Source organism: Poecilia latipinna, unplaced genomic scaffold (assembly GCF_001443285.1).
Source record: "Poecilia latipinna isolate Pla-1442-1.1 unplaced genomic scaffold, P_latipinna-1.0 Scaffold506, whole genome shotgun sequence".
Classification (NCBI taxonomy): Eukaryota; Metazoa; Chordata; class Actinopteri; order Cyprinodontiformes; family Poeciliidae; genus Poecilia; species Poecilia latipinna.
Window position 1 is genome coordinate 193,357 of NW_015113122.1, and position 13,887 is coordinate 207,243.

At 38.0% G+C, this 13,887-nt stretch overlaps 1 protein-coding gene across 2 annotated transcripts in view; it reads right to left on the minus strand.

The window, feature by feature from the left end:
- ntm (neurotrimin) overlaps positions 1-13,887 on the minus strand; it is an 82,521-nt gene that overhangs the window by 28,765 nt on the left and 39,869 nt on the right. For both annotated transcript variants that reach the window (XM_015040364.1, XM_015040363.1), the window contains exon 2: positions 7,691-7,923. In XM_015040364.1, coding sequence (XP_014895850.1) covers positions 7,691-7,923 — 233 coding nt within the window. The remainder of the gene's footprint in view (positions 1-7,690; positions 7,924-13,887) is intronic.

Sequence of the window (13,887 nt, forward strand, 5' to 3'; positions counted from 1 at the left end):
AAATTTTTTCTAATTGAAAGGAATCTAACAGAGGCCACAACTGCAATAAATTTAAAAAAACCCATTTTTTTTTTTTTTTTTTTTTTTTTTTAACCTACGAAGGTCCAGATCTGATTCCTGGATGAGGTCGAAAGTCCAAAACAACCAGTAGTTAATAAGTTTCTCAGATTCAATTTGCTTTCTGTAATAAAAACTCTTGTTGGTCATTCAGGTCAGAACCAGTTCTGTTAAACACATTCCCTGGAACGGACCAGTTCACTTCTGAGTTCTAAGGTAATTTCAGGTGAATTTGCTCCCTTTTACTTGTTTGAGATTTTTTTTTTTTGTTGATAGATGATTCCCATCTGAAATCTTTACTGCAAAGAAAAAAAAAAAAAAAAAGGAAAATGTGTTTAGCAAATACCCTCATTATTGATCATATTATTGATAACGTGTCATCAGTCGTTGATATTTTGGATTGCTCTGCTTTTGTACTGCATGAGTTTTAATCTGTTCTCAGATTTTTGCAAAGAATTCGATTTTTATGTGGCATCCGTTGATCTTAAAGGCTCTTGAATCATTTGATAGTTTTTGCGAGGAGTTTAACACGTCAAGCAGCACTTTACAAGTGTGTGGTAGCAGTTCAATTACACTGCCACGTGAAATAACAACGATTTAAAATAAAACCAGCAATTCACAACCAGCTCCACGTCTTCCTAGTTATTTCTACTCCTCATGCAAATCTTAGATGCTTTCACTTGTAAAACAGCAAGAAAGACTGGGATGAGTTAACTCCTTCAGGAATTCCAGTAACGAGTTAAATAAAAATATTTAGTAATTAAAATACTCAAACATCAAACTATGGAAGTAAAATCCTAATCTTTTTCTCTTTGCAGCAAAGAGTTAATTCATAGTTACTTTAAAAAAAATGTGTCCATCACAAGAAGACATTTGTTCATTGAAACTGATTGTCTTTATTGTTTATAAAAAAAAAAGAGCAGAGGTCAAGAGAAACCTGAGCTCTTCAGGTTTCTCTTGACCTCTGCTCAAAAATTCACAACAATGTTTTTTTTTATTTCATTTGGAAGAAAAAATCTCTCACTTGATTTAGAAACACTCCCAAGAAAATGTCCGATTGTCCTTATGACATTTTTTTCTGTCTGACTTATCTCCAGAGTTTGTGGGTCCAATCAGGAGCAAACGATGCTCAGTTCTTCCATTAATTCATAATTGAACTGTATATTCTTTACATTTCACAGTATGTTTCAGTATTTAGATGCTGATAGGCAGCCAGAGGAAAGTGTAAGCTAATTAACTTGAACGCTTTTGAATTGCACATTCTGTTTATTTTATTCATTCTTGCTTGAGGATGAAAATTGATCATGCATGCGTTCCATTTGATCTTAGTTATCCAAAAATGCAGTCAAATTATGATTCAAATTGGCTAAAGAACATTTTCCATCTAAGGAAACACAGCAGACTCCTTGTGCCGTTGACTTTACTGCAATCCCTCACTCCCTGAGCCTGCATGTGGTGACGGCGGAAAGGAAACTTCCAGGCAGAACCAGGCTTAGAGTCAACAGTAATCTGCTGTTACCGACTAGGAATTTGAGAACGCAGAACATGCACATAAAAAAGAAACAGATCCAGGAGTACTTTCTATGTCACAGAGAAGTAGGACGTTAATGGCAGTAGTAGTTCCTTTAGTGGCTTCATCTAGGAGAGACACATCTTGACAGATAAACCCTGAGTCTACTTCAATGGATGAAAGAGAACACACACATTTAGTTGTGCCAAAAACTCGACCAATGGGTTTTCCTGGGAGCGAGATTGTAAATAAAGGGTGATTTAAGAACTACAGTCAGCATGCGAGGTCTACTGAACACGACGTGGAAAGAGACTGTGTGTTAGTAGCCATTGCCGGCATCAGACCGCTGTGACATCTACACACTCCGTCTGCTAGGTAACTACATAATACAGCAACTTGGCCTTAGCTACACACTTATCTATGTCAAACGGAATCAACTGTGATTAATGTCCACTCTGTTGACAAAGTACCTTATATAACATTAGCACGTGATTTTCATTGTCCGTTGTTCTGGCATCTGACAATGTTTGATCTCATATCACTGTATTTTTATAAGGGTTATCAAATCCATCACAATTACAGAGATGAAAGTTAAACCCATGCTGAACTCAACAGTTTGTTCAAAGCTTTAAAGTGAACGGCCTCAGTACAATGCAGGTTTACCAAGAATATCTGCTGTTGCACCGTCGTCTGTATTTGCGCTCATTACCTACGAACAGCTTCGCACCATAAGGGCATCTCTGTGAAAATCTGATCATCTGCTCTGTGTGAAGAAGATTTTGTTGAATGAAGCCTCACTTCACGTTGAGTGCATGAAATGAAAGAAGGGTTTTTTTTTTTACACCCAAACACACAAAAAGACAATTGATTAAAATAAATGTCCCAAACTATACTGACTTCCTGTTAGCCACGCAATTATGAAGATGATGAAGATACCAGACTAGATACAAGGATAGCTATTCATATATATATATATATATAAACAGAACAGATGCATTTTGCTGGGTGAGGTGCAGCATTGGGAAGACGGGTTGGCACAGTTTCATTTCAGTCTATTTTTTCCAGTATATTCAGTTGACACAAAACATCTCTGACTGAACATACAGTTGCATAGACGTTTTAAGACACACAATGTCTTAAAATATTGTTTTGAGACAACACTATGTTAATAACTGGCACTTCCTACCACCAACACTACTAAGGTGAATTTGTTGCCAACATATAACTGGTGGTGCATTTGTGAAACAAAACTGAAGTTATTATTTTTGGACCTAAAGAGGAACGATCTGGAGTCCAGCACACAGCTTCAGGGATTACAACTAAAACCGAGTGAGGCCTGAAATCTGGGAGTAGCGATGGACTCTGACCTGAACCTACAGAGCCACATAAAGACAGTTAAAAAGTCAGCCTTTTACCACGTGAAGAACATCTCCAGGACTAGAGGACTAATGTCCCAGCAAAATCTAGTGAAATTCATCCATTTATTACAGCAACAGTGTTTCTACAGGTCTGCCTAAAAAAATTGAATCCTCCAGCTGCAGCTGATCCAGAGCGCTGCTGCTCGGGTTCTCAATAAAGCCAGAAAGTTAGAGCACATAACACAAGTTTTAAAGTCCCTACACTGAGCTCCACAGTACATTAAAGATATGCTGTTGTCGTGTCAACCTTCCAGAACCGCTCAGGTCTTCTGGTTCTGGTTCTGCTCTGCATCCCCAGAACCAGAACCAAACATTCAGCTTCTATTTACCTCAAATCTGGAACAAACTTCCGGAAAACTGCAAAACAGCTGAAACACTGACTGTCTTTAAATCTAGACTAAAATCCCACCTGACTAGAGTTGCTTTTGAAATATAATCAATGAAGCATTAATCAACAATCTGATATGAAACGACGGCGGTTGACAAAATGTAATGTTTCCACTGTGGACTGTCTTTTCTACAGCTTTATATTTTTGTGTTTTCATGATGTAACGCAATGCCTTGTTGCTGAAATGTGCCATAAAAAAAAAAATGATTTGATTGATTGATGACTCAGCATTAATTCAAGACAGACACCGGGAGTGGAGCACCTGAAGCATATTGTTGATTCAATGTTTAATCTCAACAGAAACTGGAAGCAGAATAAGAATAATAACATGTAGCAACATTTAAAAGGGAATATCAGGGCAGAGGCTCAGTTCAGTGAACTGATTAGAATTCCAAAAAACAACATGAAGTTTTTCTTTGTCTTAAATGCAACAATATCAACAGAGGTTCAATATCTTGCCCATCTAAGCTGAAGTCTCACACAGGCAAGGAGGAAGAGCCTGCAGATGCAGAGGAAGGAAGCTGCAAATTAATGTATTTCAATTAGATTTTGTCTGCTGATCGTTTTACACAGCATTATGAATCATGACGATCGATATAAAAAATGCTTTTGGGATGGCTACCATTTAAAAAAGTCAAAGGGTGCTTTTTGTTTATAGAAAAATGTTACAATTTACAGGGAAAACTTTATGAAAGCAGACAAGCTTTTGTTAAAAAATATTTTTTGTTTTGGGACATTGCTGCCTAATCATCAAACATAAAAACTAGATCTCAACATTGTCTTCAAGATTTCCAGACAAAAATAAATAAATAAATAAATAAATAAATTAATTAATTAATTAATTAATTAATTAATTAATTAATTAATTAATAAAACACCAACTGTGTACTGTTCAAGATAACAAGAATCATGAACACCCAGGCGTAGAGTTAGGGCACATTACCTAATATTCTTGATCGTATCGTAGTTTAATGTAAACATCAAGAAATTTTCTTTTCTTTTGTATCAAAATTGCAACAAATTTCCCTAATATGCCTGCATTCTGTAAAGATTTACGTAGCAAACATGCACAGTGTATAAAGCTAAGGGATAAAACTATATGACAGCAAACTGTTGCTTACTATTTCTTAAATAATGCAGCACAGTTATGCATTCTTATGACTTTCCTACATTCATATTGTATAACAAGCTGGAAACAGTAGACAAATTCCAAGAATTGACTGCTAATGCCTATAACTAGGACCTCTAAGTTTTAAATTTGACATTTAATATTAGACCTGTGGTCATGTCATGAGGAAAAACTGTGTGAAAAGCTAATTCTGAAACCATCTACTGAAAATACAACTTTATTGTTTCATAAAACCTTCAGCACAAATGGAACAGATAAAATGGCTCCCATAAATCCCAGGGGATGAAATAGTCAAATAAATGGGCAAATCTATTGTTGCTCAGGCAGACAGCAGCACCACCTGCAAGTACACGCGCAGTGACCCTCCATCTTTTATCATGGCTGCTCTTTTCAGACTTTCTTAGCTACCTGGTGGGCTTGCTGTTGTCCTGCTTTTCGCCGTTTCCAAAGCAACAATGAGCGAGGACTGAACTCCAAGCATGATGTCCAAGTCCAAGCTGAAAGCCCGTGCGAGAAGACAAAAACGTAATTTATCATACACCAGTGAAAAGTTCTTAGGAACAATATAAGAATTAAAAAAATAAATTGTGCCCTTGCAATAACTGATAAGTATTTTTTTTCCAGATTGTAGCATAATTTTACAAAACAGTCAAGCTACCTGCTTGAGAAGAAACCATTAGTAAGGGGCGACCTGAGTAGCAAATTTGACGGCTTAAATTATGTTTAATTAATGATTTAACTATTGAATCAGTTTCTTTATTTAACTAACCAATAACTGTTTCCATGGTGACACCAGCTTTCAGCTTTCAGCTTTTCAACCAGACAATTAACAAGTAATTATCAGGCGGTTTTGTTGAAAACCGGACAACAATGTCCTACTGACACAGCGAGTGACTCCCATCGGTCTCATTCCATCAAGACCACGGATCACGGTCGGGCTCAGACAGAAGCCGTGGCGCTGTGAACGGAGCAGAGAGACGGCAGCCGGGGAAGTCCACAAGGCAGGCTGAGCAAACAGTCTCTATAAGCCGCCGCTCTCCCCGTCCTACTCCTCACAAACACCAGGTCCATCAGCAGCAAGCTCGATGAAGTGGAGCAAACAAATTCAGCCGTGGCGCAGTCAGGACTTTTGACTGCAAAAGTCAGATTTATCATGTTAAAGCGCCTTGAATTTGTAAGCATCGCGCTAATAACTGTGTCTTATTGCCTTCTGCTGGAAAACATGAGTTATGGCAGTCAGACCTAAAGAAAGTAGCAGCTATGATCAGGAAATGAAGCATTCATGCTTCCACTAACTTTTATGTATGTTTTTTTTTTAAACAACTGTCAAAGAAGAGTAACTCGCTTATAGCAATAACATAAGGAGGAAAGCATAGCAAAAGTAAAACAGAAAAGAAAATCCAAAACATAAAATGGTTAAAAATATCAAAATTGCTCAGAGCCTTTTGTCTGCTGTGCTTTCCTGATGCCTGAGGAGCCTGAGGAGCCTGAGGAGCCTGAAGAGCCTGAGGAGCCTGAGGAGCCTGAGGAGCCTGAGGAGCCTGAGGAGCCTAAGGAGCCTGAAGAGCCCTAGGCTGATCATAATGAGGGAGAGACAGGAGGCGAAACTTCACCTAAGATCCTGTCATAGGTAAATGCCCAGTCAGTGGCAGAAACCTGAACTCAGTTCAGTTCAGGTTTATTTACAGAACGTCAATTCACAACAAACGTCTCGAGGCGCTTTACAAAAAAAATGATTTCAGTTCAAGCACACATGCATTCCAATTGATCTTAGTTATGAAACAGTGCAGTTTGCTTAATTAATCATTCAAAAAAAGTTTTAAAATGGTTTCCGTCTAAGTCACTGACTCGCAGTATTAACTCCACCCGGATGAGCATGTACTTTGCTCTGTCGTTGATTTGTACAGCAATCCCCCATGCCGAGCATGCAGGCAGTGACTGTGGAGAGGAAAAACTCCCCCTAAACAGGGAAGAGACCTCCAGTAGAATCTGGATTAGTACAAGAGCCCATCTGCCACAACCAACTGAGGGCTTTGAGGGGAGAGAGTAATTTATACGAGCTCTTCCTGTCGACTTCCAACTGAGTTTGCATGATTTTTAATAGAAGACATTTATTAAAGGGGAGGCAAATATTACTGTTGAGAAATCAGTTTCCATCCGTCTTCTTTGTCTATGCTGATCTATATTTGAACAAAATATGCATGTCTGGCACTAATGGTGGAGCATTTTACAAATTAGGTGGGGAATTATTCACAAGATAAGTGCAGCTGTTAATGGTTCAGGTTTGTCAGATCCACTTCAATATGTATATTTATTATCTGTACATCTAATCGTACATCTTTGTTGGTGGCTAACAGTGTGTGCAAAAACGTAAAAACGACTGGTAATTAAAAAAAAGTATTTTTAACTCCTCTTGATCTCTTATTTTTATGTGTTTCTCTGGTTCCAAGTCGACAGTATTGGGTGTTAAAATCCCTCTTCCTGTAATTTCACAGTGTAGAGTAGATTTAGGGCAAGGTCTACCAACTAATGAAACACAACAAAAAAAACAACAACAAAAAAAAAAAACAAGGATACATAATTTATTTGATTTTTCTGAATTCATTTTTCTTGCTGTTTTTTTTTTTTTTTTTTTTTTCCAACACAGATCAACAAGGAAATTGTGCCAGTCTGGGTCACATATTATTACTATTTGGCTTTATTTATGGTTTTAAAAAAAATAAAAAATCTTTAAAGGTATTTCTCTCTGCAGCACTTCACACCCTTGATGAAATTTTTGGGATTTAAAAAAAAAAAAAAAAAATTAAAGATCCTTGGCACCATTCTCAACGGGTCCAGGAACGTGAGGTGGGAGCATTATTTTATGAAGAGTTTGTGCCTTCCACAGCTTAATAAATGAAAGGCAGACAGGCGCCAGTATCACAAGGATAAAAACACAGTTAAAGCATATTTTATAATAAATCCTAATTCTTCCCTGCACGTTAGAAAATATGTAAATCAAGTGAAACTGCTCCAGTTTTCTTTCAAATTCAGAGATAAACCAAAACAAGCACAATCAAATAGCCACAAGTTATTGGAACCTTCCTAACACTAAATATTTAAGACTGTTTTATGTTATTTATCTACTGCCTTCTCGCTAATTCACACACACACAACAGTAGCCAGATTGCCCTTAGACGTTCATTTACCTTGGACAAGAACATGCACTGAGGTTGTTCTCGGCCGACTGCTTGTCTGGACTGCGCACACATACTGTCCTTCATCCGTCATGTCCACATTTTCAATCTTAATGGTAAACTCCTCCTGGTTAAGGGTCACCAGACTCACTCTGGGATCAACTGACCATTTGTCTTCTCCGGCATAAAGTATACTGGAGCGGTTCAGCCATGCTGTGTGTGTCACAACGTCTCCCTGTTCGCACCTGCGAAAAAGAACAAGCAAATAAAATAAAGATTAAAAAGCAGACGGAAATTTCTCTGTCTACATGTCAGTCTCAGAACAATGACTTAATCTACTTTGTACAATCATGTCAAAAGTTAAATAAAACCTAATCTATGGGCCTTGAAAGCAAAACGTAGCGAACAGTTGTGCTCTCCATTCATTCACTTTAGTTCATTTTTTGTTTTTTTTCTACAAACAACCAACCTTGTCAGATTTTGCCGGGATTTTTTTTTTGTTCCCCCGCCCCCACTCAGGTCCTACAGGCTTCAATTAAAATGTTCTGGTTTGCAGAAAGTGCTCCAGTGGAGCCATACGCTTTCAGGCCCAAAACACACCGCTTACATTCAAGATGACAGTCCCTCTACGACCCGACGGGCTCACGAGAGCCAGCATCCGTGCAAGAGTTTGTGTCAGAACTCCCGGCAGCATCAACCCAAAGCGGTCCGGCACTAAGCTGAGAGCTAATATCACCGTTACACTCTTTCATTCATTCTGTACTTCTGAGGTCCCACCGTGGGTAAGTACTCTACGTTTTCCTATCTCTACGTATCACCTCTTTCACTTACACTCTCAGTGTAACGTTCCAGTTTTACTGTTTACACTGAGCGATTAAATGACTTCATTTTCATAGTCCAAGAGATACAATGTCCATCTCTAAAGTCTAAATTGGTTTCAAATAGTGACCAAACATTTAGACTTAACTTTTTCTAATTTCTTTTCAGCATTTTTAAGTCAATGCTTCATTATTTCTTTGATGTTTTTTCATGCATCTGTTACCTATATTACACTCCCCACTGAATAGAAATGAAATCTGTCAGAATCTGTCAGTAATTATTAGATAATTATTTGCAAAGTAAGTTCATTTACAATATTCAAAAGTATCAAAAGTGTATTAAATCACAAATTGTGGTTTCAGCTAATAATTGATATCTACACAGTAATTATTAAAGCGTTAACCTTTAACAAACAAGCAGACTTTCAATAATGGTCGTAACATTGTAACTTCTGACACTTCTAAACTTTTTCTATTGCCTGCAATTGAATGGAAGACCTTCTAAAATGTAAAAAAAAAAAAAAAAAAAACTTAAATAAATTTAGAGGAACTGAGCAACTTTTCTGTTAAGGTTTCTATTTAATCAGAGAGGGTCAGCAACATGAACAGCTTCCTGGCATCACCTTTCAGTATCACTGTGATGAGAAACAGTAGGGTCATAAAGCCGCTGCTGCTTTGAAGGGAATGAGAAAATGGAAGAAGCATATAAGACTGCACATATGATGTGTCCGTAAAACACTAAAGAACAACGTGGGGGTGATGTCGGTGGGCGTTTGCCCTGCAGTTGGTGGGTTGACTGTTCGAGGCCCCGCCCCTTCCGTCTCCGTCATCGTGTCTTTGGGCGCTTCACCTGCCTTGTCTGACCCAGACCCAGACTGACCCAGGGCAGCTGTGGCTACAACCCAGTAGCTCACCATCACCAGGCCTTTCAATGTGTGTGTGAATGGAGAATGACTGATTTTCACTGTAAAGTGTTCCTGAAATGTCTGATACAAGAAGTCATGATATTTACATGACTTCTTGTACTTGTATAATTGTAGTAAGTCAAGCATAAGTCTATAAAACTGTACAAATTGCACAGGTTAGAAACACTTTTTAAGATGATGCATTTTCAAAAAATAAATCTACGCTTGAGTTAGAATTTAACTGATGAATGCAAACATCACCCTCTACAAAATCAGACGTACTGGTGTCACAATCACAACAAAAACTGACAACAAAGCAGGAAAATGTAGATTCACTTCAAAAAAAAACTGCAGTCGTCAAACATGAAATGTTTGATGAAAATCTGGAATGGTGATATTTGGAATTATATGATAAACGATAACGCGCAAAATACCTGCACAACAATGGAAACACGCATCACATAACCTATAAATAAAATACTTATGCCAGCAAATATGTGTGTATATTAACTCATTTTTTTAAGCAGACAGAATCACTGGATATACAGAAATGTAAATCTGCTTTACTGAGCTAATTTCTTCTAAAAAATAAAACTGACTGATCATTCACGTTGCCATTCTACTTGCCTGCCAGCCTCTCGTTCAATTGTATTCTAAATTCGTGAAGAGCACCATAAGGTATCATTTTCTCACATTAGTTCACACAAAATACAGGTTGAATGTGCTTCAAATCGGAATTTTTTTTAGCTGCTGTTTAATTTATAAAGTTCTAAATCAATTCACATGGTTGGGGGTTAACACTGCTCTGGCCTGAGGTCTTGGACCCTGGGTGGTCATTTTCAGCCCCGCTGCCTCACAGTAAGCCGTAAATCGCCCCCGAAATGAACCGAAGCTTCCCGACACACCAGAGAGATCACGCTGAGGATAAAATAACAATAACAAAGTAACAAAACATAACAGAAGAGAAAATATATATTTTCTTGAATTAAAAACAAGCTATAAAACTTGAGCACTTATTTCCCCGGTATCAATATCGTGCAGATGTTAAAGATAAAAGTCGCCTCGTGTATTTCTTGTGTAAACTTTGTAAGTTTACTGTATTCAGCTATTTGCTGTTTTTTTTTTTTTTTTTTTTCCTCCCCCAACATAAAAAGCTTTTTATTTATTTTTTTATTTTTTTAGCTCAATATTCTCAGAAGTGTCTCCAGCCGTTTTCACTGAGACATTAATGCATCCTTCTTGGTGCATTGGCCACTTTACCATCAAAGCCGTCTGTTGCTAAGTGCACACTTTCCAAGTAGCTTATTGAAAAGTTGCACTGATCTCTGCTATGGAACGTTGCTGCTCTGAAGACAAAGAGATGCTCCATGACCTGTGACCTCTTTGGGTCGCGCCCTGATCCCTGGAGCCTCGTCTTCACTCCTTACTCTCTTCTGGTCTTTGAAAGCATCTTGTTTTGATCTCTTTCTTTCCTGCACTTTACTTAAGAATCCCATGAGCTACACAATCGGTCTTCGTACTGCCATTGGCTTTGTATTTTATATAGTCCAACAGAAAAGAAAAGTACGTATATGATCAGGTTATGTGTAGCTGTGACATCAAGTGTGCTCAGTCCTTCCTGTTGATTTCACTTGATGTTTTTTTTTTTTTTCCCCCATCTCTTTTCCAAGCGTATTTTGCAGGTATACAGCTTTACATCAGAGTTACACCTGTTCCCATTTGAAGCCTATCATAGTAGGAAGGAATTAAATAGCAGAGTGCAACCTGAGCTAGCGCCTGGCTGTTCCAGGGCTAATGCAAAGACACGCGAGACAGACAAATTTACAGTTTCTAATTTGTGTACTCGGCAGAGAGGAGCTGGCCAGACAAAACGCGCTCATGCCTAAATTATAACGCTGTATCTATAGGTCAGCTGCTGTCTTATACACTAAATAATAAAGTTCATGTTTATTATGTTCTGTGATGAAAACAGAGCAGAAAGTAACTTAGCTTGTACAAATTGCTTTTGAAAGTTCTTCCTCTACACAAAACCATTTCCATGACCCTTGCTCAAGCAGAGCAAAGGTCATGCACTTCAGAGTAAAATATCATTTCTACAAAATGTCAGCATTTTAAAGCGCAAATTGCACAAAATGATGGCACTAAATGGTTTTTATGAAACTGTCTGCTTTACAACTTCAATGTCCACTTTTGCATAAAAATCCATCCTGCTGTTAGTGACCGGGCTTTTAAATGTCAGGAAATACGATTTCCATCAGAGTTTGGAAACAAACATATTCTTTGTAAGGTCACAGGGGTGAGGAGCCTTTAAATGAAAACATTGCCTGATTACCCTTTGTTATATAACAGATATAAAGGTCATGCGTTCGTATTAATTTTCTGTGTGTGTCAGTAGGCTCTCTTGGGTGGCGAAGAGTCATCATGACTCCTAGAGTGTTGCTGATTGGATCCCAAGAAATCCAAGCATAATTTTTTTGGGGGGAATGCTCAAATGAACATTGAAGGAGATCAGATGGACTTTTAGTTCTTTTTTCCTGTCTGACTACAAGGATTTTTTTTTTGGACAACAAACATTACACATCAAGAATTGTGAGTCTTTGTTAGGTGCATGAAAACACAACGAGAAACTCGGTCGATTGCACAGAAGCAATGGAATCCACTTAGACATTTACACACGGGTGAAGACGACTCGCTGAAATTTAAACTTGCCGTCTCCGTCTGGAACAAAGGGGATTTATCCGACTTCGAATGTGGGATGTCCTGTTGGTGCCAGACGCTAGGCGGCCCAGTGCGAGTGTTTTAGGAAACGCTAATCTACTGGCGCTTTCCGAGTTTACGCAAAATGGCACGAAAAAAGAGAAAACATCCGGTAACAAAAAGCCCTCATGATGTTAGAGATAAGCGGAGTGGGCTAACTGGGTTGAGACGAAAACAGCAGCTCAAACAACCCCTTGCTGTGGCTTTCCATTGAAGCCAACATCAGCTAAATGTAAGTCAGGACTCCAGCTTCCCCGAAACATTGGCAACAGATGACACTCATGAATATGTAATATTGAATTTTACGGTGCTTTGTTCCAACAGCATGATATTAGTTTCTTTGTGTTCATTTGATTAAGATAAAGGATCAATTATTTGGAGAACTCCAGAATTCTCCAAATAAACCATTACTTTATTTTACTTATAAAGTGACGCTGTATTGGTCAAGAGTAATAAAGAATTACAGTCTCAAATTAAAGTTTTGTCTTTAGTAAAATGGTATTTGGAATCAATATCAAGCTTGTCGATTAGTCTAAACTAGTCTGAATTTAGAGCTAATTTGCCTCTTAATCTTAATAAGCTCAAACTAATTGACAATCTAAATTCCTCATGGATTAAACCTGCTTTCTCCGTATTCACAGTTTGTACTGAACTGTGACAACATTTAACCATTTAATTGGTTCTTTTTTCAACTATTTTAGGATTTCTACTGCTTTTACTGTTAGCAGTTATTAGTTTCATCCTTCTTTCATTAGTTCTTCTGTGTAATAAACTTGTGTATGATGGAGAGAAGCTGTCTGTATTTAGTCCATAACCAGGTGTAGGATCTTGCTGTTCAGTGATGGGATTAGGTCTTATTTTAAACCTCACGCCTTATCAGGGAGGAATCTAGAAACAACAACTGAGACTGGATTATTTGGCTATCATTTTTATATATATATATATATATATATATATATATATATATATAAATATATATATATATATATATATATATATATATATAATCAAGTCGTGTCCTGACTTGGTAGTTTTAATCTAAATTATTGGGTCTATGAATAAATCCCCTAATCTGTAGTTAAGACTGGATTCCTAATGTAGCTTATCGAACATTTCGATGGACAATGCCACAGAGACAATAACGGGAAGCTCAAATAGAATCAGGGTGGAGGTGGCGAGGTTATAATTTTGGAAAGTTTCCTTGTCCTGTTTTGTGGTTCCTTGGTACAAGCTGAGCATCTGCATGTTTTAAACACCACAGACCACAGAGTATTGCTGCAGACCATCTGTCTCTTTCTGACCACAACATGCCGACCATCTGATGGCGGCTTTCAGCAGGACGGTGCGCCGCGTCACAAAGATCAAGCGATCCAAAAGTGGTTTATAAACCACGAGTGAACTTTACTCCATTTGCCTTCACAGTCACCGGATCTAAGAGGAGCACATCTGTGACACGGTGAATCACAGAAATGCGACCAACAAATCTCTGTCGGTTGCATTGCGCTGTAATGTCAATATTAAACCACAATCTTGCAGGAAAGTTTGAATTGCTGAATCCAAGCCGTTAAAGCACAACGGGGTTCATCTTGGTACTGGCATGCTGCATCTAATAGAGTTGTGGGTGAGTGTGTGATTTCTTTCACACAAATGGAAAAAAAAAAAAAAAAGAATTTATTTTGCTTCCCCCCCTTAGGGGGGAAAAAGGGGCAACAGAAAACAAGGGGAGTTC